Genomic DNA, 27,574 nt, shown 5'->3' on the forward strand with positions numbered 1-27,574 from the left:
ATATATCAATATCAATATTTCTTCATATTCCGTAGATAGGCTTAGTCAAAAGTTTAAGGTTTGGGTAATGTTTGGTTTAGGTTACACAATGAGGTGAGGGGAAGTCTGCAGGAAATGAATGTAAATCAATAGATTGTCTTCTGAAGTGATGGGAACACGACTGTGTGTCAGAGGGGAAACTTTGACACAGAATGCATCCAATATCACTAAATACTGAGATGCAGCATGCCAAAAAACAAAACAAAATATAAACTTAAGATAAAAATATATATTTAGACTCTCCAGAGATGGATCAGACAACACGAAATAAAAATGTCCCAGAACACAACCCAAGGATGACCGCTCTGTCACCAATAACTGTGACAGCTCACCTGTCTGAAGAACAGAAAAGTGTGGATTGTGAATCGCCCGTCAATCTTTATTGATTCTGTTTCGACAATAATGAACAATTACAAACAATAAATGAAGCTCATGCTGCATGTACATGTGTGCTCCTCAGCGCTCTCACTTTGCAGACCCTCAGAGGAGAGAAACAACTGTAGGTGACAAACTTCAGCTCCTATTTAAGTTTTATTAAAATTCAGATTACATTCAGTGGCAGGAGGAGACACGATTTAGAAATTTGAGGACAAAATGAAATGTGGAAAGATAAATAGTTAGATGTTTTGCCCAAAAAACAGAAAAATTAGGAGCTAAGAAACAAAATGAGTAAAAGAGGAAAATGAGTAAAGATATATTACAGATATAAAGATATGAAACATTTTTTATTTTATTTTATCACCCCACTGAAGATAAAGGCAAATGTTTTCTCTGATTTTACCAACTGATTTGAGTTTGAAAGAAAAGTCTTTGTCAGGTTTTGTTGTTGTTATTGTTGTGTCATCTTTCATATTCAAACTTTATTTTCATCCATGCAGTATAACCCTGAAAATCCCACTTGTGTTGTTCCTTCCTCTTACCTTGGTGGTGTGTAAAAGCCATGATGCGCCTGCAAAACAAAAATAAGACAGACTTCATTGATATAGTGACAGATAACACGAGGTGATAAAACGTATCTTCATTGTTTACTTGTGACTCATGTAAAAACCAAACATGAGTCAAGTCTTGACAAGGAAGGGAAATTTAGGAAGTGGGTTGAATTTCAAACCAGAAAAATCCAAACGCTGCTCCTTCTGTCATCACTGGGAATTTTGTTTGTGAAACCTGTTATGCAAGTTGACGCCAGACAAATAAAGAATACAGAGATGCAACGTGTGCTACAATAGTAATTAAACATGATGAAACTGGCTTTGGTCTAGTAAAATAGGGTGAGTACAACGTAGAAACCTGCCATTAGAAGGCAGAGAAAAAATAGTTTCATTTCAAGTCTCATTAATTAAACATCTCTCGTCACTTTGTTCTTATTGTATTAAATTAGACCCACTACAATTCCCTCAGAGGGCTCAGCTTAGAGGATTTAGGATGACAGAACCATCGCCCTCCAAATCCTGCAGTGTATTAACAATGGTTTCTTCAGGATCCCAAAATTTTACTGTGAGGCAACCTCATAATCAAAGATTCATGGTGTGATCCTGAGCTGTGACGGAGGAGGGAGAAGTATCGAGATGTTTCATATGCAAGTCCTGCATTCACAGTTTGACTTCAGCACCAGGAAAATATAAAAGAGCAGGAAGCAGAACGTGGTCAAAGTCTTCTAATTTAGACTGATAACGCATCAACATTAAGCCACACTTTAAAGCCCGAACAGGTTTAGATGTAACAATACTTTCGGTTGTTTCATTGCTCGTAGCTTGTATTTGAAAACAGTAATACGTTAGGTCAGGCCTGTGATGGACGGGCCGCCTGGTGAGAGTGGACCCCGTCACCCTGTTCAGGATATAGCGGCTATCGATGATGGATGAATGTTTTGGCAGTAAAACAGTCATCTTTAAGTGTGACTACAGCTTTCATATTGATGCATCGTAGCAAAAAGTAGATAGATAGATAGATAGATAGATAGATAGATAGATAGATAGATAGATAGATAGACAGACAGACAGACAGACAGACAGACAGACAGACAGAGCAAAGCTCGTAAAAAATATTAAACAAAAAAAACAAAAAAATTTAAATGTACATTATATAAAACGTATATACAAATAAAAATAAAATAATATTAAATTTAACTAAATTAAACTACACAAAAGTGCAAACGGTGTTATTGAAGTGTGATGGATTTGGCCAGAGGTGAGTTGAGTTATTGTACAGTCTTATTGCAGTGGGCAGGAATGATCTCCTGTATCAGGAATGATCTCCTGTACCTGGAACGATCTCCTGTATCTGGAACGATCTCCTGTATCAGGAATGATCTCCTGTATCTGGAACGATCTCCTGTATCAGGAATGATCTCCTGTATCTGGAATGATCTCCTGTATCTGGAATGATCTCCTGTATCAATGATCTCCTGTATCTGGAACGATCTCCTGTATCAGGAATGATCTCCTGTATCAATGATCTCCTGTATCTGGAATGATCTCCTGTATCAATGATCTCCTGTATCTGGAACGATCTCCTGTATCTGGAACGATCTCCCGTATCTGGAACGATCTCCCGTATCTGGAACGATCTCCTGTATCTGGAATGATCTCCTGTATCTGGAATGATCTCCTGTATCTGGAATGATCTCCTGTATCTGGAACGATCTCCTGTATCTGGAACGATCTCCCGTATCTGGAACGATCTCCTGTATCAGGAATGATCTCCTGTATCTGGAATGATCTCCTGTATCTGGAACGATCTCCTGTATCTGGAACGATCTCCCATATCTGGAACGATCTCCTGTATCTGGAATGATCTCCTGTATCTGGAATGATCTCCTGTATCTGGAATGATCTCCTGTATCTGGAACGATCTCCTGTATCTGGAACGATCTCCTGTATCAGGAATGATCTCCTGTATCTGGAATGATCTCCTGTATCTGGAATGATCTCCTGTATCTGTCCTTGTGACAGCGGAGCTGGAGGAGTCTTTTGGAGAACGTCCTCCTCTGTCCCTGCAGCAGGTGGAGAGGGTGGTCAGGGTTATCCAAGAGTGCAACATTTGGTGGACTAGAAGCATGAAGTCACGGGAGTTTGAACAAAATATTATTTTAGTGTTAGATCACAGGCAACACGTCAGCTGATTCAGATATCTTTACTCCAATTTCTATTTAATTTTCATTTAACCGAGCAAAGAAACACAAGAGACATGAAAGTAGCTTCAGCACACAGAGCTGTGGCATCACTGCATTTCATGCACATATCCACATGTTTAAAGCTGCTCAATTCATCATTTTTATATTAACAGTGTGTCAGTGTGTTACATGTAATATAACAGTGAGAATTCATAATGACACCCTGCAAATCACCACTCGTTGTTTTGTTTTTTTGTTTATAATTTTAAGCATACACATTTACTGTTTTACTGTGTAATAAACTCATTGTCTAGTATTTAGCAGCTAATGAGACAGATTATTTTTCAGGAGTTGGCAGAGACCAAGTCAAAGCTAAAAAAAAAAGAGAATGAATATTTGAATATCTCTGAATCTGCTTACAAGTACGTCATAGTGAGTGTTTCTAAAAGAGGGGCTCAAAGTAAAAGGTTAACTCACTTGATTTTATTTTTTTTGTCCACTTATGTGTGTGAACACAACATTCACATATTACCACCTCATAACATTCATTTAGCAAAGCAAGCAGTTGTTCATTCACACATCCAATAGACATGCAGCAACATTAGCATTTATTCTGCATAACTGATGAATTATAATTCACTATCAACACTGACCTCACCTTACGTTCCCACAGGAGGAGCTGCAGTTGTTCAGAAATGCATCGATAAACACTTATATCTGCTTCCAACCACATTCTAGTGAGTTATTAAATGTTAATATACTGCTTATGAATACCTTTCCTTTCACAGAAAGTTACTGAACAAGAACAATAAGATGCTGATGTTTTTAGTGTAATTTGGACTGATACACCAGACTGATTAAATCTGCTGACGTTTTAAATATTGTCAAGATTTTTTCTCCATAGAGCTAAAATGACTTGATGTTTTGTAGTAGTCTCAGTGCTGGCAGTGGGGTTGGAGAGCTGATTAGCATAACATATTCATGTGGAAGATACACGGCTCTGGTTGTCCAGTTGCATCACTTCCTCAAACAAACTGTCTAATAGAACAGCCTGCAACCACAGAGGAGTAGTAGCCTGTGGTCAAGACCGTTAATCAATAATTCAGAGTAAAACAAAAAGAATATTTCCCATTTAAATCCCGCGTTTAAATGATGATAAATTACGTATAAGTACATACATAAATACGTACTGATTATAAAAAAAAAAGGCACAGTTGCTCTGACCCACGTCCAATCAGTACACATTTACATGCAAAATTGGGAATCACACAAATCATACCTTCATACGTTTTTAAATTTCGGCAACTCCATTGTGTTATTTCTACATTTTCTCACTTCCTTAGTTTTTTTTTACAATAATAAGTGATGTGAAAGTTTCACTACATTAGTCAACAACAATTAAATAAGAGTGATTCACCCACAAGGAAGAGCAGCAATGTGTCAGTGTGGCCACAACACACCCTGCTTTGTTATGTCTAATGTGGACTCACACACACACACACACACACACACACACACACACACACACACACACACACACACACACACACACACACACACACACACTCACACAAATTTTCCACAGCTATTTCTTTGAATGGGAAAAACACAGAACATTCCAGATTTTCCAGTTTTTGTCCGAAACAGAACGTGATGAGACATTTAGGAAATTTCTGCATTGAAAGTACTTGATCTCATCAGACTGCAGATGAACTGACTGATTTTCTGTCTTTTTCTTCTTCTGTTTGATGATTTGTAATATTGTATTCTAATTTCCCAACAGTGTTGTTTTTGTAGTTGTTGTAAATATGAATATATGCATTGATTTGTTTAGGCTTTGCGGCAGCACGCCATTCTGTTGTCAGTTCACATATAACATTTTGGTGAGCTGTATAAATGACTGGGCAGTTTGGGGTCATCTGTTATTCTGCCGTTTGGGACAACACAACACATGGAGATATATTTTTCTGATACGATGAGCTCCTTCTCATTCAAATGTAAATATTTCCCATTTGTGCAATTTGAAGTTTAATCACCAAACCATTGGAGATCATTGGAGACACGTGTTACAGTTTTAATTTTTTAATTGTTACCACACGTCTCTAACTCCTGATAAAGTTCTCTTTGCTGATGTACACTTGAGCACAGCCGTTAATCTGAAAGACAGTTTTTTAGTCATTACATAATGACCTAAAAATCACTAACATCACTTTATTTTATTTAGATGTTTTTTATCTAAATGAAAACCAAAATTCCATTCAAACATTTCATTATTGTATAGATAGAGTATTTACTTATTTAAATAGTTACAGTACTGTTCAATACTTTGGGCACATTTATTCATTTAATGGTTTGTTTTCTTTGTTTTTACTGTCCATAATTTGCAATCCGCCTGGGAAAGGTCCCTTTTGCCTGCCTGGTCTATCACTGGCAGTTTGCTGTTATGTCCAGACATCCAACATTAAACGTATCCAAGAGGGGCATCTGATCATGTGGTCTGGAGGCCTTCAGCTTTCATCCTTGATGAGGAAAATAATTCCTCCATGGAGTTGAAGAATGGATGATAATGTGGAAGGAATAATGTAATTTTCTGGTTGTGTTATGTCCTTCTTTTCATAAAAGAAGTGCTAGCTCTTCCAATGAACAGTTATTGGAGAGCTAAAGAAACTGTGTATGGTCCAACAACAATGGTTTAGAGCTATGCAAGAGGTATGGCTCTATGGATTGGGATACTAGTAGTGTCCAACTCTACCATTTCTAGTGGTGGACCGCCAGTGATGGTAGCTTGGAAAGGTAGTTTGGGTGAAGTTAGTCAAATTTTCTGATGATACATAATTGCAACTTGTTCATTATTTTGTATTTGTGAACATTTAAAGTTCTTATAGTTTTTGATTAGAACACTGAGTAAATAACATAAATATCAAACAGTATATTACCGCAGCCCTCCCAGGTTGAAGTCACTGCTTCTCAAAGCTGTCTGAATCCAGTCTGATAAGAGAGGATGACGCAGCTTCCTCTCCATCACACTTCAGCAGGCAAGGAAGTGAAGAAATATCAGATTCTGCCGCTATTGTGAAAGTCTCAAAAACAAACAAGTAATATATCTCGTGGAAAACTTTTTCACATCATAAGGACCACAAATATTCCAAAGGCCCTTGTCAAAGATGGGAGAAGATTTAAAAATAGCAGAGAAGAAAATTTTGGATTTCATTTGATGACCTTTCACCTATTTACTTTAATAAATTAATAATACATTTCTCAGGGACAAAGCAGCTTTCAGCCAACTTTAGCTAATCAAAATGATGTTCTTAAAATGATACCCTGACCGTTGATGATGATAATCTGGCTCCATCTTCCTGCTGAAAATCATATGTTTCTTGTTTTAAAACGATTCAGATTTGATAAACTGGATGCAGTGTGTGATCGTAAACATGCTTCTTATACAGCGCTGCATGTGTTCAGCACAAAGAAGGACAACGGGAGCAAAAGGCTAGTTTAAACATGTCCCAAGTTCCCAGAATCCAACAGCACCTCTAACACTTGTATGGTCTGTTTAATCTGTACAAAAGCTGCAGAGTAAAAACACCATTTGCACATTTACAGGGATATGTCTGGACCACTTTTTGTACGCAACCAATAAGTTCCTGGAATAGTTCAACATTTTGCTTTTACACTTTGGTTTTCTCAAGATTTAAAGAAACAAGACAGAATATATTGATTGATGAGGTTTGAAAATGCTCAAAGGTAAATTTGTTTAACCTTTGGACAGAGCCAGGCTAGTTGTTTCTCCATGTTTCCAGGCTTTGTGCTAAGCTAAGCTAATGGGATGCCAGCTGTAGGTGATATTCAGCTGCTCCTTTAACGAACCTTGTAGCAGGGAGTTAGACAAGCTCAGTCTCCAAAACGCTAAACCTTTGCTGTAAATCTTGTACAATGAAATTGGCTGAGCATGTTTCATAAGCAGCACATTTGCTAAATTTGCAAACATGGCATGGCGCACTCTGAGAAGGACCCACTCCCTATGTAGATATAAAACACTCATCCTCAGGTAATGAAAACAATTCTCAGTTTCAGGTGACTATTCACCAATTACATTACATTTCATTTAGCTGACACTTTTATCCAAAGCGACTTAAAAATAAGTGCATTTCAACCATGAGGGTACAAAACCCAGAACAACAAGAATCAAGAAAATACAATTTCTTCAAGAAAGCCAAACTACAAAGTTCTATCAGTAAGTGTAATTTTAAGTGCTACTAAAGTTCTACTGTTCAAGGTAAAGTCTGAAGAGGTGTGTTTTTAGTTTGCGGTGGAAGATGTACAGACTTTCAGCTGTCCTGATGTCGGTGGGGAGCTCATTACACCATTTAGGAGCCAGGACAGCAAACAGTCGTGATTTTGTAGAGTGTTTAGCTCAGCGAGGAGCAACAAGCCGATTGGTAGAAGCAGAGCGGAGGGAGCGGGCTGGGATGTAAGGTTGGACCATGTCCTGGATGTAGACTGGACCCAATCTGTTCGCAGTGCGGTACGCAAGTACCAATGTCTTGAAACAGATGCAGGCAGCTACTGGTAACCAGTGAAGGGAGCGGAGGAAAAGGAGGAAGAGGAGGAGGAGGAGGAGGAGCGGAGTAGTGTGAGTGAATTTAGGAGGTTAAAGACCAGTCGAGCTGCGGCATTCTGGATGAGCTGCAGAGGTTGGATGGCACTAACAGGTAGACCTGCCAGGAGGGAGTTACAGTAGTCTAGGCGTGAGATGACCAGAACCTGGACCAGAACCTGCGCCGCCTTCTGAGTGAGAAGAGGACGTATTCTCCTGATGTTGTGCAGCATGTATCTACAGGAACGTGTTGTTGCAGTGGAGAGGGCCAAAGAGCTAAACTGTTTCTTCAACAGGTTTAGTTCACCGCCCTCATCTGTCTCCTCCACACACCACACCTCCCAAACACCTCTGCTGCCTTCCCCTCTCCCCCTTTTGTCCCCCCTGGTGAGCTGCATGGACACAGAGTCCTCAACTCCAAAGGTCTCTTCCACCATCAACGCCATGACCCCATGAGTCGACTCTTTTTCTAGAGGAAACTTCGATCCTTCAATGTGTGCAGCAAGATGTTGGAGATGTTCTACCAGTCTGTTGTGGCCAGTGAACTGTACTTCTAGTAGTCTGCTGGGGGAGGGGGGGGCAGCATTGGAGCCGGTGACACCAACAGACTTAACAAACTGGTTAAGAAGGCCGGCTGCATCATTGGCTACAAACTGGACAGCCTGGAAAAGGTGGTGAAGAGGAGGATGCTGAACAAACTATTATCCATATTGGATAATCCTGACCACCCTGTCCACCACCTGCTGCAGGGACAGAGGAGGACGTTCTCCAAAAGATTCCTCCAGCTCCGATGTCACAAGGACAGATACAGGAGATCATTCCTGATACAGGAGATCATTCCTGATACAGGAGATCATTCCTGCCCACTGCAATAAGACGATACAATAACTCACCTCTGGCAAAATCCATCACACAACAATAACACCGTTGTCTGTTTTTATTATTTGTTTAAATCTTTGCACTATTGTTTAGTTAGTTTCAATTTAATTTAATTATTCTATTTTATTTTATTCTATTTTATTGTATATACTGTGCATTTTTATAATATAAAATATAATGCTGCTGTAGCAAAAAAAATTCCCCCTGTGGGATTAATAAAGTAACTACCTATCTACCTAACTACCTATGTCTGTCTGTCTGTCTGTCTGTCTATCTATCTATCTATCTATCTATCTATCTATCTATCTATCTATCTAATCTATCTGTCTGTCTGTCTATCTGTCTATCTGTCTATCTATCTATCTATCTATCTATCTATCTATCTATCTATCTATCTGTCTATCTGTCTATCTGTCTATCTATCTATCTATCTATCTATCTATCTATCTATCTATCTATCTATCTATCTATCTATCTATCTATCTATCTATCTATCTATCTATATTGGCAGTAAGGGAGAGTTGACTGTCGAGTGTCACGTCGAGGTTCCTAGCAGTCAGGGTCGAGGATAACACAGAGTTGTCCAAGGTAGGTTAGGTTAGGTAGTTACTTTATTAATCCCCGAGGGGACATTTTTTAATAGTAATTAATTAAAATAGTAGTCAGGTCGAGGGTGGGAGAGTCTTTCCCTGGAAGGAAGAGCAATTCACTCTTGTCGAGGTTGATTTTCAGGTGGTGTGAGGACACACGATAGGTGAGGACCAATAAAAACACAATTATGAATGTTAGATTTTATCCCTGCCAACTGTTCCCCTAAAATACTAGAAAAATTAAGACAATTTGGAAAATCTTAAATCAGGTTTAAGCAGAAAACTGTTTGGAATCTAACGTTGAATTTGTTTGCAGCAACATTTCTTGGTTTCTCTGAAAGACTGTAAACTAAATTGACTTTTTTGGGCTTTGTATGTCAACTGAGGGAATCTTCTTCTATTGTTTTATGGATGGTTTGGTGGTGATTACATCTGTGTTGTATGTCTAACATTTACTGATGTCAACTGGCTGTAAAACACCCCATAAAGACAAACAAGACCACAATGTTAACAACAACTTCTTGTTACTATAATTATCAAAACTTGAAAAACGTGTAAAATCACACATTATGTACTACTATGCAAATGGAGGATTCCGATGTCTTTCTTTTATAATATGAGTAACACTTGTTATTTTCATTACGCTGTCTTTTACGTAGAAGTACATTACAGGATTGCATCATTAAGCTGGTAATTATACTTCCTGTCTGGCCCAAAATTTCCCTAGGGTGGTGAGTGAGTATAAAAACCCTATAGATCAGCACAGACCAGACAGAACAACAGCGACAGCACAACTACTAAGAGAGCACTCTAATACAGCTTCTGATCTACAGGCTTTAACAGGTAAATTGTTTGTTTTGTCTCTGTCTTCATCTGGAGCAGATTTTAAACAGGTTCTTTGACTGGCTTAAGGCCACTTTAATACTGCGGGACAGTTTCTTTAATTTACCTTTTCAAAATACAGTAAATAGAAGTGATGGTACATTAGCCTTTACTGAAGCCTTTACAACACTAGGTCAAGGGGTAAATAGTTATATGAGTGGATAATAAGCAGAATAGAAAACTGAAAAAGGTAGAAGTTAACCTAAATAATGCATCATTAAGTCACTAAATATTTTGTGATACATTTTCTGTCTTCCTGCAGATCTTTATTAACTCTAAAAAAAAAAGATGGAATCCAAGATGAGCTGCAACGTGAGCGAGATGTGGAACCACAAGATGCCCGAGGGAGTGGACCTGGAGGTTTCAAATCATCCACTGTCAATGAAGCGCGTCGTCAACCTCATCATCGCCATGGAGAGGCTGAAGTCCCCCACATATGAGTCTGTGCTGGGCACCGAGTTCAGAGATGAAATCCTGCTCAACATCATGATGGAGAGCATCGTGAAAGGTAGTCAGACAGACAAGCCTGTATTTTAACACTGTTGAATTAAAAAAAAACATACGAGACTGTTTTTTCACTGTTAGCAGATCATACCTGAATAGAGTTGATCTCTTTTTAACTCTATAAACTAAAAGCTAAAAAATACTCTCATCTATGGGAAGTGATTTACTGATAACTAAGAGTTTACATAAACAGTCTTCAGTGCTTATCATTTTTATGTAAATAGAAAGTCCATACAACTAATACCTGTGATTAAAGAACATAAAAAAATCATAACGACATCATAACTAAACAGCTGTACCGCTTCTTTTCTCAGAGCAAATTGTTTGCGATCGCGAGTCAGCTCCACCAGTTCACTTCCGCAGGACTGGTGAGCACAAGTGCAGCGTGACTGACAGCCAGAAGAGGAGCTTAGTCCTGATCGAGAACAGTATGGAGCTGCACGCGGTGATGCTGCAGGGAGGAAGTGACAACCGCAAAGGTAAATGCACATCACAGTTGGATCGGATGGTTAGAAACTCATTGCATTTTACATTACATTTTGAGATTACAGATTTTTTTTTAGTTAATATGTGAATTGTTGGCTTAATATATACAGCTGTTTAAAAAAAGTATCTTTTTACGCTTAAAATTCCCTAAAAGTTCAGTGTTTCCCCCACTGCTGCATTCTTTTGCAGGATGCAAGTCACCCTGTAACATAACACACACACACGAATATCTTAATTTGAGCTTTAACTGACGTGTAAGAGGTCCCATTTCACCATTGGCCTTCTAAACAAACTTTTCCTCTTAAAAGCAGTGGAATAAAATATACAGTACAGCATGAAAATATAACAAAATGAAAAGAACATGTACGTCAAATTTGTTTGTATGAATTGAAGTGTGCTTTCAACAAAATGCACAGGAGGTAGCATTTGTGTGCCGTCACAGCCATGAAAGTGAACCAGTGCCCTCTACTCTCTCCTCAGTTCACCTGAACATGTCAACCTACGTGCACCCTGTACCCAGCGCTGAGGCCAGGCCTGTGGCTTTGGGCATCAAGGGCACAAATCTCTACCTGTCTTGTCACAAGGATGGTGAAGAGCCAACCCTGCATCTGGAGGTAAAGCTCTTACATGAATCTCACATGAAGACTAAACAGTTCTCTGTGTTAAATTAATCCCACGTGACTAATTTCAAAAAGCTCAAAGAGGAACTAAGCAAAGCTGATCTACCTGGTCATCTAAACTGTTATTATAAGTGTACATTTATACACACATGTGATTTGAGCTTGTGGGCCTAATTTCGTTCACTGTAAAACCTTCTGACATTGATCTGTTCACTCTTCAGGCGGTGGAGGACAAAAGCAGTCTGTTGAGGATCAGCTCAGAAAGTGAAATGGTGCGATTTCTCTTCTACAAACGGGACACTGGGCTGGACGTCAGCACTCTCATGTCTGCCCGCTACCCCAACTGGTACATCAGCACGGCACAGCAGGAAAACAAGCCGGTGGAAATGTGCCAGGAGGCCGGCACATGCTACCCAACCTTCAACATCCAGCGTCAGAGTTAAAACCCCTCAAAGAAACCCAAAGTGGAATATGGATCTGCTTCTGGGGCTGGAATTTAACCGTCTTAAGAAAAGATGGGTATTAAAGAGTGCAAGCTATACTGCACTTCAAGTGTTTTGAAGCAATCAGCAACAAAGAAAAATGTGTTACCACTGACTTCCGCAAGTTTTACAGAGTATGTACCAAGTACATAAAGTGAAATGCTTAATGTATTGACAAGTTTCATCACAAGTTGGCATCGTTGAGCTGTCTGCTGAACATGCCTATCTATTTATTGTTCTGTACAACATGACACATTGTTAATGCTTTGTATGTATTTATTTATTTATCTATCTATTTACATTTATATTTATTTGGAAAATCTGCTTACAATTATTCTTGAATAAAATCTTCTAACTAATTTGAATTTGTGTTTTATATGCTCTGTGAGGATTTGGTAAAGGGCACAGCTCAAACAGAAACAAATAGTGTCAGAACAGAGAATAGCGATACCCCAGTTCTTAGCACTCTCCCGGCACGGTGGTGCAGTGGTTAGCACTGTCACCTCACAGCAAAAAAGGTTCCGGGTTTGAATCCGGTCCTGGGCCTTTCTGTGCGGAGTTTGCATGTTCTCCCTGTGCTTGCGTGGGTTCTCTCCGGGTTCTCCGGCTTCCTCCCATCATCCAAAAACATGCACCTCAGGTCAGGTTACCTGGCGCCGCGCTAGTGGCAGCCTGCTGCAGCAGCTCCCCCCTGAGAGCCCCCCCTGCTGTAGTGAAGAAATTTCCCCTCGGGGATTAATAAAGTGTATAAAATCAAAATCAAATCAAAATCAAATCCCCCAGCTCTTATGATTTCCTGTTCACACACAAGATCACAAATGGCAACTAAGGCCACGGAGACTGTACTATCCTATGCTAATCTTTGCTTACAATAATACTATATATGTATGCCATATTATATTCCTTATATACAATCTCGTATTAATCAACTATTAATCCTCAGGCGTATGCAACAGGCTGTTTCTGTAGAGGTCAGCGATACTGCTGAGGTCAGCGATCCTGTTGGGGTCAGCATGCTGCTGCTACGACCACTAGTTTCACCTCCTGCCTTTCTTATTTCTTCCGAGTCATAAAACAGGAATAAGTTACTGACCTGAGCAACACGTCCCCACAAGGCAAGACCCCCACCTCGACCAATCAACAAAGGACACATCACCATACATGACTTTTTGGTTCCTGTACTATAAGAAGACTGGGTCAGGGAGAGTCAGGAGGTCAGACTTCGTGAACTGACACATACTCTGTTGTTGTCAGGGAAGCATAGTCTGGACCCAGAGCTCTGTAACACTGATTATTCTGCTGTTAAATAAATATCTTGAAGCCTGACATCTTCTCCTATTGCCTCATTAAAAGAACACGCAGGACTGGGGGCTGACACATATTGGCTTTGTACTAGCAGAGTCCAACAAAGACACAGAATCCAACCAGTGTTCACATGTTTGAATAATTGCCAAGTTTCCTGCATGTCAGTGACTACGCAGTATATAGTATAAACCAGTACATATATATATAATAACAATTTTGAAGTAGGTACTCATTCTAGAGCATTTTCATTTTGATACTTTAAGCTACTCTTCCAACACATTTCAGTTGGAGATATTGCAGTTACTACTCCACATTGATTTAACTGCTGTATTAATTGGCAAAAACTGATGTTACAATGCTGATCATCTAACCAACTCTGCAGCCTTACAACAACCCCAAACATACAGCCAGACTCATAAAGAACTATCCTTCCTGACTCAGTGACAATAATAACAAGGAGTACTGCAAAAGATGGTGGCACGTGGTCACATTAAATATACATTTTAAATATTTTTTTTTTCTTTTTAGTCTAATTTGTATGAATTAAATTTAGAGACAACGACTTTGTGGATTTAAAAAAAAAAATGTAAACATCCACATTCAACACAAAATGCCCACACATTTCTGTCATAGGTGCTGTCCTGGTAGTCTGGTGTTACCGGACCCAAATTTACACAGCGAGCGAAACTAAAGCTGTGAGCAACAACAACAGCCTGGTCGAGCTGCGGCGACGTGCCTGGTGTCCATATGGTGGACACATGCTGCCACGTCTTGTTTACATTCTCTGCTCCAATCAGAGCATGACTTTTGCGCAAGCGCGCCCTTCATTTTTTTCGAAATTTAAAGCCTCCAATCAGAGAAGAGGAGGCGTTAACTGCCGGCAATTTCAAAACCGGGTGCCCGAGCGCAGTTGTAATGAAGATAGCATAACGTATTGGAAAACGACCGCTGCAACAGAGCATTTGTTTTTTTTTTTTAAATTAGTTATTGGTACAACGTTGAAAGAAGAAATCGAGTTCATATAAAGATGGAAGAAGGAGAATCTGAATCAATGCTTTCCAGAAAAGGTTAGCGAGCTTATTAAGTTGTAAAACGCTATCTGACGCGAGCTAACGCTGTTAGCATCAGATAGCTACCCGTTAATACATGTCGCTGTCGTTACTCTGCAAACGTTCACTTTAACACGTGGAGAAACACTTTTATTTTCAAGGTAAATAAATTCCCAAATCAGGACCAACTTCAGCGCCCGATGTCGGTGAGCTGCTCCGGTTTCACCGTACAAACAATATTAATGTGCGAATAAGCGATAAAAAAAAAAAAAACCGGGGAACTTTTCAACATCTTGTTTAAACGTATGACTTTGGTCCTTTGGGTGTTTGATAGTTACCCATGCTTGAATGTGTCGTGAAGGTTTCACACAATTCGGTTTCAATCCGAATTACTTCTGACGCGTGTGAACGGTCAGATGTTCCACGTCTCTAAACTGAAGCGGTATTGTTGAGAAAGTGGATTGTTGATGCAGGAAGCTGCTGAATAGTTGGATGTGGAGTTTAAACCAAACATTGTCCATATTTTAGCCAAAACTTTGATCAAATTAACTTTCGTCATACCAACTCTCTGGCTCCAGGTTCTTTGAAATAATTTAATATATAACCAGGAAGTATTGTTATGCAAAACTGTGTAATATTAATATATAGATTGATACAAATGGCAAAAAGTGAATATAGTTCATAAATAATTGCAGGCTTTATTGGCCCTACTGTTTTGGTTCTCAAACCGCTATTGAATTGCTTTCGATGTTACAAATAGGATTTTAAAGAGCCTTTAAGCCGAACACCGCTGACACCGCGATGCTAGGATCACCCATGTAGATACTTCTGTTTATAAAAGTCAAACAATTCACGATTTATGTCGTGCATGCAATATTAAAAGGCTACTTCTGAATAATTAGCAAATAATTTGCCATGCCATGAGGTCGTTTTTTACTGCTCTGTACGAAGTACTGAATCACATGTTAAAAGACCAGACCGTTGTCCAGTGAAGAGGTCATCATGATGTGCTTGTAGACACGTGAAGTCATGTTTTGTGCTAATGAGGATCCGTCTGACAATGGTAAACACAACTAAAAAAAAACAGACTGTGTTTTGATAGTTTTGGAAAAGTTTGGGCAATGTGATCTTCTCTAACCAAACACATTTCACATTACTGAAGTCGTCCGGTTGAGTCACTTTCATCCATGCATGTTGTTGTTCTGTGAGTTGTGTACACCTATGTTACATGACGTCAACAAGTCTTGAGTTATTCCATTGGTATGACATGAATTGTTTTTCTTATGTCAAAATCATAATGATGTTATCAAGAATGATACCATATGCCACACCCCTGTTTTGGTGATTAATTGGCTAATCATGTAGCTCAGTATGCATTAACTCTTTCAGTACTCTTCCACATTTAGATGCTCAGCCTGAGTAAAAGGTGTCAAAAACATGCAGCTGGTTGGCAGTAGGTTTCTCGGGATCTGTCTGCTCAGTTATTCAAGACTAAAGGTCTTTTTCCAAACCTTGTAATGCATCGCAGCTCTTCATTTACAGTGTAAATTTTACACTGTATGTACACATATGTATGGAGGCACATTTAGTAAGAAATACACTGGATTTTGAACCTAAATTGCTGAAGTTAAGATACTAAGAAGTGAGTCTTTAATTTGGAGTTTACAGCTGACTATAATGAAAAATAATGCCATAAATCAGTGTTCAATTCCTGTGTAACTTTTTGTCACAGAGCTGCGTAAACTGAAGCTGATGGAATACCTGTCAGCGAAAGGAAAGCTGACACTCCCCAATTCCAAGTAAGAAACAAACTGCATGAGATCACATGTTGTGTTTTATGTGTAGGGCAGATTAATTGAGTCAATCTTGCTCCTCAGGTCAAACCTCCATGAAGACCGTCAGGGTAAGAAGCCTGTGATGTCTGCACTAAAAGTAGGTTGAGTGTGTTTGTGTGTGTATGTGTTTGTGCAGTAATTGAGTCACAAATGTCCCACCAAAGACTTAGAATGCCAAAATCAGAGCTCATTTTTAGCACGGGGGGGATTTTGACTGCTTATTCGTTATTTTTATGAGTCACGTATGACGTATTCACGTATGAAAAACAGCTGATGAACATGTGGCAAGGGTTCGAAACATGATTTTCATTGGAAGAGGTCTTCAAAAGAATGATGTAATATTAACATGGGGTCAACATAATCAGTCTGACATGCTATATTGTTTTGATACAAGTTCTCACGCTGAGCTGACGGGGTTTTAGTCAGAGGTGTTGTTCACAGCGTCAGTTTTCTTTACCGTAATTGCAATATGAAAACCTGGTTTGTATTAACATTTGTTAAGCTACTCTAAAAGGAGAGAACAATCAGCGACCAGTGTGGGTAACTAAGTGAGATGATGTCAAACAGAGGTGGTAGACTTGCGACCAGTGTGGGTAGCTAAGTGAGATGATGTCAAACAGAGGTGGTAGACTTTCAGTGAATATCGTGGTTAATGCTGATTGGTTAATGACTTCTCCAATACTTTCAAACTTAACTGAATGTGTACACCCGGTAGGGTGCAATGACTGGAGACGGTTCCCTGTGGAGCGTGAATATTTATTTATTTATGGGGAAACTTAGTTTACTGGAAACAGGCCTCTGCTAAGCTACTATTTATTCAATTGTTTGCTTTTGTTCCCACAGATTATTACAGAAAAAGAGAACAAAGCCCCAGCGGACAGATTCAGACATAATGGCCCAAAAGGTGAACCATCAAATGCTCAATCCAGACAAGACCCTGCCAGAAGAGTATTTGGTGTCACTAACAAAGTGAATGTAAAAGGCAGCATATTGACAGGACAGCAAAATGCAACTCGTCCATCTTCAAGCAGAGGCCCAGTGCAACCAAAACGGAATCTAAAGCCTGTGCTTTCCAGAACAAACACTGTCGTCTCCTCCAAATCCAACCTCAATGCAGCCAGCCATCTCAAAAAGCAGCCAAACACAGGAATTCAATCTTCAGGCAAACCCCCTTCAAGTGCAGCTCATACAGTTGGAATAAAATCAAACAGTAAATTTAGCTGCAGCTCAAATATCACCTCGTCAGGTCCAATGAAGACGGTCAGTGTCAGGATGAGTCTTGGCCCTGTTGTCAAGACAAAGACAGGACTGATTCCTGCAGTGACTCAGCCAAGAAACACACAGTCAAGCTTCACACACACCTCTGCCACAGCAGCTCGTACCACCACCACCACCACGAGCCTTAATGTCATGAAAGTGCGATCCAGCAGCGTGTCATCAGTCTCTGCCTCCCAGAGGTCGGCCGTGGCTGGAAATAAAGTTCAGTATCAGAACAAGTCCAACTCTAAACCCCTTCTGAGGAAACATTGTCAGCCATCTTGTAAGAGTCAAATATCAAGTGGACTGAAATCAACATCCGGTTGCTTCAAGGGCACAGCAGCACCGTTAAAGCCAGAGGTGAGAGTACCAATCAAAACACCAGCAGGTCCGCTGGTAGACAGAGTCACAAAGTCCAGATCTGGAGCCGAAGCGGGGAAACCTGGCCAACTATGCAAAGTTGCCTTCCAAACATCTGTGAAGCCAGAAAGCAGGAGCATTTCCGGACTTGTCAGCGGGGCAACGCGCGCTGTTGTTACCGAGCTGGGAAGGAAAGCCAAGACAAGTAAAGAGACGGGTGGCAAGAAGGAACGCAGTTCAGCAAATTCCCCTCCACCGCAAGCAGGCATTAAGAGAACGGGTGCTCCAGTGATGTCACAGACGGCACCACAACCTGCGAGGACCGTCAGACTTACAGGCCGAGCCTCAGTCACGAAGACACCAAAGGTCCTCGACAGGGTCGTTCCCCAGACTGAGGGAAAGAAACTGACTGCTGCCCAGGAGGAAAGACTGTAAGTAGAACAGTGCAACTACTGGGAACTATCACACGACATCATGATGTGGCACCTAAAAATGAATCCATTTCCACCGCAGTTCACTGTAGATTAGAGTTTGTCTTGTGATCACTCACCTGCTGCAAAAGAGGCTGAATATCTAAGCTTTCTGTCCATGTCTCACAAGGAGCGTACGGTAGTCTTTTATTATTCTACAATAAAACATGAGTGAAATCAGAGTGTTGTTACACATTACACATCATAAAAAAACAAGATAAGAGCGGGACTTTGAAGTTCGGATACTTGCTTGACAAGTAAAGCAGTTAATGAAAACAAATTGAGTAACTTCTTTGTTCAGTATCACTGATGAGTAAGTCTGTGTGGGTGGACAGGAACTCGTTTCATAGATTTCTGACAATCAATAATGCTGTGCGACATGGCGCAACATGATGCGACAGGTTGTTTGGTCATATTCAATTTGACACTCAAACACGCCTCACTTGGATGGTTTTACCTGGTTTAGGTATCCAAGCATGTTAAAATGAACATGTCCAAAATAAAAGCTTATTCAGACTCAGTGTGCAGTTGTTGGGTAAACAAGATGATTGTTTGGTAAACTTTAATTATTAAGTTGAAACCAAGTGTTGTTCGCTCAGAATAAAACGTTAAAAGAATCGATCCTTGCTTGTTGTGAGACTCTCGTACGTTCTCTGCCCTCGTTTCCTGTCTCTCTGCTGTGATGTCCATTAAGGGCAAAACTAAAAACAAGTTTTGCCCTTAACGGACAGCATTTTCAACCTGTTCTCTCCTTTTTGTTTTTTAGGACAAAACTGCAGGAATGGCGGGAAGCCAAAGGGATTTCCTACAAACGTCCTCCAATGCCAGCGAAAGCTCAGGTCAGGCGCACCGTGTGTGTGTCGCAGCCTTTCTGGACGTCCTTGAAGGAGGAAGACGAGGCCCACTCCCTCATCTCTGCTGTGGACAGATCCCTGGCCGACTGCATCAAGTTGCTTCAAGAGGTACATTGTGTTTGTCTTTTTAAGCTTTTGAATCTGATGCGATCTCCCACCCGGTATGACATCTCACTCAAAGTTATTTGTTGAACACAGGGGAATATGATACGACATTGTTTGGGAGGACCGTGTGTAGTCTGTAAAGGAAGAGAAACGAAATCCATTTGAAGATGGAGTGCGCTCCAAAACATCTGCGTGGGTTGTTTGACCTCACTGGAAGGAAAAAGTGTTTTGTAGCAAGGTTGGTGCTACCGGGGTCTCTCCTGGACACAGATGACACGCTCAGTCGTACGTTCAGGTGTAAAATGCTTTTATTTGCCCGGCCCATACACCAATGTCCTCGTGCAACCGCTTCCTCCTCATCCTCCTTCTCCCTGCTCCCCTTTATTAGGGGAGAGCTCATCAGTTCACATCCAGCTCAGCTGTGCTCATCAGTCCGTATTCGGCCCGGCACCGTTCCCTGAACCACTCCTCCCACTATCTACCCCCTGCAGCTGAGCTAACCACATACCCCCACCGCCCGACTTAGGCCGGGGAGCCATCCGGCCTAACCTACTCTCTTCCCCCCCAAGTGGTACCCCAGATACCGTACCTCCCTCCGTCCAACTGCACACTTCCCTGGGTTGGCGGTGAGCCCAGCCTGCCTCAGGGACTCCAGCACTGCGCCCACCCGCTGCACATGCTCCGCCCAGGTGGTGCTGTGGATGATGACATCATCCAGGTAGGCGGCAGCATATGCAGCATGCGGACGCAGCACCCGGTCAGTGAGGCGTTGGAAAGTGGCCGGGGCACCGAACAACCCAAAGTGAATTGGTATAATCCAAACGGAGTGGAGAAGGCCATTTTTTCCTTAGACTCTGGCGAGAGAGGAATCTGCCAGTAGCCCTTGGTTAAATCCAGTGTCGTGAAGAAACGCGCAGTGCCCAGCCGGTCCAGGGGTTCGTCGACCCGGGGCATTGGGTACGCATCAAATCGTGACACATCATTCACCCTGCGATAGTCCACACAGAACCGTATAGATCCATCCTTCTTGACAACAAGAACAATGGGGTTACACCAGGCACTGTTGGACTCTTCTATTACTCCCATCTCCAGCACAGCAGCCAATTCTCTCTGAACAATTTTTCTCTTGTGTTCATGGGCGCGACCGCACCGTCACGCCCGGAGATGTCTCAATGTTGTGCACTATGAGGTTCGTGCGTCCTGGCCGGAGGGAGAACACATCAGCAAACTGCTTCTGCAACTTGGCAACGTCTGTTCTCTGAGTCCCGGAGAGATGGGCGTCGAAAGGGAGCGAGGCAGGATTGGTAGACTTTGGAATCTCTGGCCCCAGCTCCTCTCTCCAGAGAAACAGACTCCGCCTCTCTCCATGCTTTTAAGAGGTTGAGGTGGTAGAGCTGTGTAGCTCCGCCCCTGTCAGACCGCACCACCTCATAGTCGACGTCCCCCACTTGCCCTGTGACCACAAAGGGCCTTTAGCCACTTGGCGAGGAGTTTTGAGCTGGAAGAAGGAAGCAATACAAGTACCTTTTCTCCCGGTGTGAATTGCCTCAGCTTGGCCCCTCTGTTGTTGACGTTCCTGGGCCTGGAGCAAATTCTTGTGACATCTGACCCAGCGTGTGGAGTTTTGCTCTCAGGTCCAGGACGTATTGAATTTCACTTTTGCTGGAGCTCAGACCCTCCTCCCAGTTTTCCTTAAGCAGGTCGAGCACCCCTCGTGGTTTCCTGCCAAACAGCAGTTCAAAGGGAGAAAATCCAGTCGAGGCCTGGGGGACCTCCCACACTGCAAACAACAGAGGATCAAGCCATTTATCCCAATTACGTTCATTGTCGTGTTTAAATTTATGAATCATGGACTTAAAGTCTTATTCAGACGTTCCACAAGCCCATCAGTCTGTGGGTGATAAACACTGGTCCGAATAGACTTAATGCCCAGTAATCCATAAAGTTCTCTCAGTGTTCGCGACATGAACGAGGTGCCCTGGTCAGTCAGAATCTCTTTCAGGATTCTGACTCGGGAGATGACCTGAAAGAGAGCCTGCGCAACACTCTTTACTGAAATGCTGCGCAATGGCACTGCCTCAGGATATCGTGTTGCATAATCCACCAGGACTAACACAAAGCGATATCTGCGTGCGCTCTGGTGGAATGGCCCGATGAGGTCCATGCCAACACGGTCAAATGGGACCTCCATCAAGGGTAGAGGATGTAAAGGCGCCCTCGGAATGGCCGGCTGGTTTACCAGCTGACACTCCGGGCAAGATGCACACCATCGGCACACATCCCCCCGGATGCCCGGCCAGTAAAACCGGGCCATTATCCGGTCCAGAGTTTTATCATATCCCATGTGGCCCGCCATCGGGTTATAGTGAGCCGCCTGGAAAATCATTTCCCGGCGGCTTTTTGGCACCAACAACTGGGTGTTTTCTTGACCTGTTTGAGTGTCACGACTCACTCTATACAGTCTGTCCCTAATCAATGAAAAGTGCGGATATGACAGCGCTGCGTCAGGGCGCACCAGCTGACCATCAATTCCTATCACTTGGTCAAAGGCGAAGCACACGCCTCCGCCATCGACTCGAACATGTCCATAAAGGCCTGTACGTCATCCGCCGGCGTCATCTTGTGCACGGCCACCACGGTGAAGGACGCCGGTCCTGGCGCTGGTGGGGCTGCTGGTGGGGCTGCCGCTGGCCGGGCCGCTAGCTGTTCCCAGGTGCGGGTCTGTCGCTCGGCTTGGGCCTGCAACGTGCCCGGGAGCTGGCGGGGCGAGGGAGATGTGATCATCCTGCAAGTGTGCCGACTTTTAACCGGCATCTAGGAGGGAGTTTGCATTCATAGTGTTGGACGTGCTTGTTCACACAAAAAGTGACAGGAATAGTTGTGTAAGCCCTGAAAAGAAAGAGCCTCAGCGAGATCCAACTGGGTTTCCTTTTGCTCTTCAACACACTTGTCCAACCGTCACGACGTAAACTTGGTGCAATCATGGATGTGTTTTTTCAGAGGAAGTCTGGTGCCGTCACCACATTTATGACTTTGGTGGGAAAAAGCTTTCAGACGCCGTTTGACCACATGACAAGCACTTTGGTTGGAGTTTACTGATGGCCTCATTTTCAGTGTGTGTCTCACCCACAGGATTTCCCTGCAGACCAGGTGAAGCAGATTCTCTCCCGGCTGCCTGCGCTGTCCCAGAAGTTTGCCAAATACTGGATCTGTCGAGCCCGGCTGATGGAGCAAGAAGGCAACCTGGACGTCCTGCCCATGTTTGAAGAGGCTGTTCGTGTTGTGTTGGAGGTAAGTCATCCATGATATTCAAATTTTGATTGTTTTTATTTGAATTTGTATTTTTTTTTTACACCAGTGCCGTGCTGGTTGAAAACGGCCTGTTTAGGAGGATGGTTGTCTGGACAGTGTTGTTGCCGGGTCGCTTCTCGAGAACCGCTCGCTGCAGTAAGGAGACTCCACCCGTGACGTCCACTGTGATGCTCTCTGGAACGCGTCGAGGCAGCGTGACTCCGCCCGTGACTCCACCCGTGACTCCGCCCCCTCCGTTGCACAGAGCGCCGTTCAAAACAGCCTGTTTGGCAGTGTGATCTCCTGACTTGTGGTATTGTTTGTGGTTTTCCCAGAGTTTCTGGGCGGCTTGGGGGTAGGAGGGGAACAGCTCTAATTTAATCAACAACTCCGCTTTTTCACTGAATCTTTACATTCATCAGGCAGCTGTAACCCACATCACACGGTCTGCAGACCTTCATCATCATGTGTCGACCATTATGACTACGGATTTGTCTCTCCCAAATGCCACCATGTTGTGAACTTGAAGGGAGTCTGATCCCATGTGATGCCCTTCAGAAGCAGAGTGTCTTTAATGTGGACTTCATTAAGGTCTTCGATGGCCTCCCTACAGTCTACTTCTGCTCTGACGACATTGCTTCCGTTATCTGAACCTAACTTTTCATAAAGTATTTATAAATGGGTTCATGTCCAGCGAAAATGCCTCCTCCAGATGAACTACTTCCATGTTGGAGAGGACAACTCCATACTACTCAAGTTTCTTTGTCAATCTTTATCTCAGATAGTCCAAAGAAAGCACCACAGACGGCGGTGAAAGGTGCTATAATATCATACATCAGAAAGTCCAGTTGTTAATGGTTAATGTCTGGAAATCAAGTTAAAAACAAGTCATGTTTACGTGACAGAAGGTTGGGATCGACAGAACCGATGGTCCAGTAAAATGAAATGCAGAGCAGGTGAATGTTCATGTGTGGATGTGTATTTCTGGATTCAGTCTGCCTAGTCGTGCTGTAATTTACTCCTCCTGGTCTTCCACAGCAAAGCACTTTCCATCTCTCGAGCATGATGTGTCATACATTTGAACTGCAACGTGAATTCCAGTTTTTACTTCGAACAATGCTGATTCCTCGCTCGTGATCTGTTAAGTCTCTGCACTTCTTTTTCATTGCAGCCAGTGGACGAGCTGCGGACGGTGGTGTTTGAAATTCTGAAGAAAAAGGACGCGATCCAAGGTAGCGCTGCTTCATGCTCGGCAGCAATAAGAATAGTAGAAGCATGAAGGAACGGTATCATCTTCGAGCCTCACACTGCCGTTGATTGTCTCTGTTCTCTCCATGCCTTCATTTGTCTTATATTTTATATGTGCTAAGATTAAAATTTGATAAAGTTACAATGTAGTTGTGTTTGTAATTATGTTAACTGTATAATACACAGTTTATGATACATTGTTTCATTAACAGCAGTCTGGATTTTAAGCACCTCAACAGTGCTCATATGTTTGCAATATGAAATTCTTGAGAAGAAAATGTGATTGTTTGTGTTTACAGCTTGTTGGCCAGAAAAATGAATTCATGCAGCTTTAAGGTTTAATTGATTTTTGTAATGTCAAACAGTGAAATCGAAATAAAATGTCAACTCTGACTACATTCACTTCATCATATCTTCATTTTTTTCGTCAGCCTCTGAAGAAAAGGAGAAAGATGAAGGCGACAGTCCGACAGCTGCATCCACGCCACAGTGTTGCAACAACCCGACGATGACTCCGAAATCTGTCCGACTCCTTATCTGTGGGGAGAAAGGAGCCTCGTCTGCGATCAAGTACAAGATAACTGCAACTCCGGGGTATGTTTGAGTCATTACCCAAATCTCCAGCCACAGACTATCTTTTGCATTAGACAGGATGTTGTCGTTTTGGTTGAATGGGGTCAAAAAGAATGGGGTTTCTTAGTCATCCAGAGCTCTGTTGAATACAACTTCATCAAATGATGCGTTGGCTCATTTAAAATCAATCCCGTGATCTAAATGTTTAAGTGTTGACTTCGTCCACAGTTTCTGCCTTTAAGTCTTCGGCCTGCAACACACTTTCTGCCTGGCAAACAAGACGCAGCTCAGGCGTGTTGGAGGCCTACGGCAGGCGGTGTATTCCAGCGGGGTCACGTTTGTACCGTTTAATCAGAGCAAAGGAACATCGTAGGCTGCACTTGTATCCTGAGGATACTCCAGCAGGTTTGTGTCCCGCCTCCAAGTGAGCGTGAACAAACGTGGCAACTTTTTGTCACTTGTCGAACCTCAAAAATACTTTACTGATGGCCATTATCAGAGAGAAGCTCATTGATCGATGGAAGGACCTGCAGCCACAGCACGGCCTGCCTGTACTAGATCAGTATCTTGAAGCTAATCTTGAAGAAATCCTTCTGAGGGTGTATATTTTGATGAATATCTTCATATTGTGCAAACATCTGGAAGAACAAAAGAAATTCAGGCATGATGACAGATTTAGTTGCTTGTTTTGCATATTGAAATCTTTAATCAGGTAAAACAACAACAGCACCATCATTACAGTCTGGTATTGGGAAGTTAAGTGTGAATTGCTCATTGCTCAGCTGGTCCCCCGGTCAGGATCCAAGTCTGGATCAGGTTTTCCATGAAGGACGTTTTACGTCTCCCTCCAGAGGTATCTCTTCGATCTTACTACAGCATAATCCCATTTTGGCTATCTGTGAGCCAACCAGTTAGGATGGAGTTCACCCGAGCAACTGGTCTTTATACAGTGATATCTGCTTTTGGCACCGTTAGGTTTCCGCAGAGGAGAGTTTTAGGTTCACACCGCAAGGTTTCGGCTCTCCTTTACACTGTAGGACACTCACAGTATCTATTCATTCATTTATTTATTATTTGTTTCTATCCATGAGCCAACCAGTTTGTATGGAGTTCACCCGAGCAACTGGACGCTCACAGTATCTAATTATTTATTATCTTTTTTTTTCATTTTTATATCTTCCGGAAGTTTTCTCTTGTATTTACCTGTAGGTCCCTGACCTATTTTTTGCACACGTGACTTTTAGTTTACCTAGTCTATTCAGACTCTTTAGTTTATCTAGTCTATTCAGACTCTTTAGTTTATCTAGTCTATTCAGACTCTTTAGTTTATCTAGTCTATTCAGACTCTTTAGTTTATCTAGTCTATTCAGACTCTTTAGTTTATCTAGTCTATTCAGACTCTTTAGTTTATCTAGTCTACTCAGACTCTTTAGTTTATCTAGTCTACTCAGACTCTTTAGTAGGTCCCTGACCTGACTCTTTAGCACAAAAAAAAAGAAAATGTCTTACCCAGGTGTCCGATGTTTGATGGTGAATCAGCCTTGTTCTAGGATCCCGTCACCCTTCCTCTCTCCAGTTAGTCCTCGTCTCACCAATGTCCAAACTGTTTCGATAAAGAAACAGGGCGGAGGTCTTTCCTCAGGAGTCCCAGACTCCCCCGTGTGCGGTTTCAGGCTGTGTCCAGACGGAGGATGAGATGTTGGGATCCGGCTTGAAGGACCAAATATGTTGGAAAAATTACTCAGAGGCTGGATTCAAAATCAAACACATCGGACATTTATTCTTACTAGAAGGAGCAAATACATGTACACTCAAAGAAAGATGTCCAGCATTGCTCAACTTTAGCTTTTATACAGTCTGACAAACAGTTGGCAGTCACCCCCATTTCTTTTGTACCTGCTTTTGTAGTTAATACTGAGTTCAGTTGTAGGTCACAAGATGAGAACATATGGACGTCGTAAATGAGACACTAGGAACATTCTTGAGCCACATAAGTACATCTTATTTTCTTTCCATCATCAGGTAAAACAACAACAGCACCATCATTACAGTCTGGTATTGGGAAGTTAAATGTGAATTGCTCATTGCTCAGCTGGTCCCCCGGTCAGGGTCCAAGTCTGGATCAGGTTTTCCATGAAGGCCTCGGCATCCTCCCAGATCCTTTAGATCCTTCTTCTTCCATCATAAAATAAAAAATGCCTTTGATTTTCTTCTCCTTCAGTGGGCCTTCAGGCCAACAGACGGAACCAGTGAGGGTCAACGGCCGAGAGGTTCGCTTCTTCACCCCGGTTAGACGGTCGGTGCGTATCGAGAGAGCCTCGCTCAGATACCCCGCATACCTTCAGGACCGTGACCTCTGCGTGGCCTCGTTCAATGACCGGGTCGCTGCAGAGGATGAAGAAAAAAGTGAGGAGCGACAGAGTGAAGAAACCAGCCCGACAGTCCACGACACACCGATGTACTTTTACAGAGAGAACGAGGCACTTGAAGACAAGGTGTTTGTCCAGCTTGTCCGTGAAGACGGCGTCTAGCTTCGTTTGCTGACTTTCCAGTTTAGACAAAAACAATTCAGCATTTTTCACGCTTAGCATGGCAGGGAGGAAAAAAATGAATTGTATGCGAATACTTTGGTGTCATTTCTCTCTGTATCCTTTTTTTTCTTAACGCAAGTATTTGTCTTGCTCTTGTACAAGCTATTTGGTGTATTCCTTTGGTCTTCTGTATTATGTATTTTATTCTTTCCAGTAATGCAGTGTTAATAGTCATGTAAAATAGATAACTTTTTAAAAACCCTTCTATGTGTTGTCACTTTTTGAATCCCTATCTCACATGGGAACATGCCAACGCAACAGAAATTATCAAAAGAAAAGGGCCAACACCCTGTTGTTTTATAGATATGCTTGAGTTAATACAATTGTCTTGGTTGAGTCTCACTGCGGGAGTTTAACGGCACTCAGACCGGACCTGCCGGCATTTTTGCGTAGGCAGAAACCAACTTTGTGACGCAACATGAAAACTCTGGAATGGTTTCGCTGC

At 42.2% G+C, this 27,574-nt stretch overlaps 2 protein-coding genes across 2 annotated transcripts; both read left to right on the forward strand.

Annotated features, from left to right (window-relative positions):
• The first annotated feature begins 10,387 nt into the window (after positions 1-10,387).
• On the forward strand, positions 10,388-12,467 carry LOC138215964 (interleukin-1 beta-like). The gene is made up of 4 exons (XM_069178497.1): positions 10,388-10,607; positions 10,918-11,082; positions 11,570-11,703; positions 11,931-12,467. The coding sequence occupies exons 1-4, from the start codon at positions 10,388-10,390 to the stop codon at positions 12,150-12,152; spliced, it is 741 nt and encodes a 246-aa protein (XP_069034598.1). The 3' UTR covers positions 12,153-12,467.
• A 1,985-nt stretch (positions 12,468-14,452) lies between these two features.
• On the forward strand, positions 14,453-27,325 carry ckap2l (cytoskeleton associated protein 2-like). The gene is made up of 9 exons (XM_069138358.1): positions 14,453-14,563; positions 16,278-16,344; positions 16,423-16,477; positions 17,224-18,428; positions 19,234-19,429; positions 22,559-22,717; positions 23,889-23,949; positions 24,397-24,559; positions 26,760-27,325. The coding sequence occupies exons 1-9, from the start codon at positions 14,524-14,526 to the stop codon at positions 27,067-27,069; spliced, it is 2,256 nt and encodes a 751-aa protein (XP_068994459.1). The 5' UTR covers positions 14,453-14,523; the 3' UTR covers positions 27,070-27,325.
• The last annotated feature ends 249 nt before the right edge of the window (positions 27,326-27,574 follow it).

Source organism: Embiotoca jacksoni, unplaced genomic scaffold (assembly GCF_022577435.1).
Source record: "Embiotoca jacksoni isolate LCO1_2020_lvr unplaced genomic scaffold, fEmbJac1.0.p SCAF_8, whole genome shotgun sequence".
Lineage (NCBI taxonomy): Eukaryota > Metazoa > Chordata > Actinopteri > Embiotocidae > Embiotoca > Embiotoca jacksoni.

Coding starts and splice junctions, on each gene's coding strand:
- LOC138215964 (XM_069178497.1), top strand. CDS start 10,388: ATGGAATCCAAGATGAGCTGCAACGTGAGCGAGATGTGGAACCACAAG. Junction 11,083..11,569: donor AGGAAGTGACAACCGCAAAG/GTAAATGCACAT, acceptor CTCTCTCCTCAG/TTCACCTGAACATGTCAACC. Junction 11,704..11,930: donor AGCCAACCCTGCATCTGGAG/GTAAAGCTCTTA, acceptor TTCACTCTTCAG/GCGGTGGAGGACAAAAGCAG.
- ckap2l (XM_069138358.1), top strand. CDS start 14,524: ATGGAAGAAGGAGAATCTGAATCAATGCTTTCCAGAAAAG. Junction 19,430..22,558: donor GCATCAAGTTGCTTCAAGAG/GTACATTGTGTT, acceptor TCTCACCCACAG/GATTTCCCTGCAGACCAGGT. Junction 22,718..23,888: donor CTGTTCGTGTTGTGTTGGAG/GTAAGTCATCCA, acceptor TTTTCATTGCAG/CCAGTGGACGAGCTGCGGAC.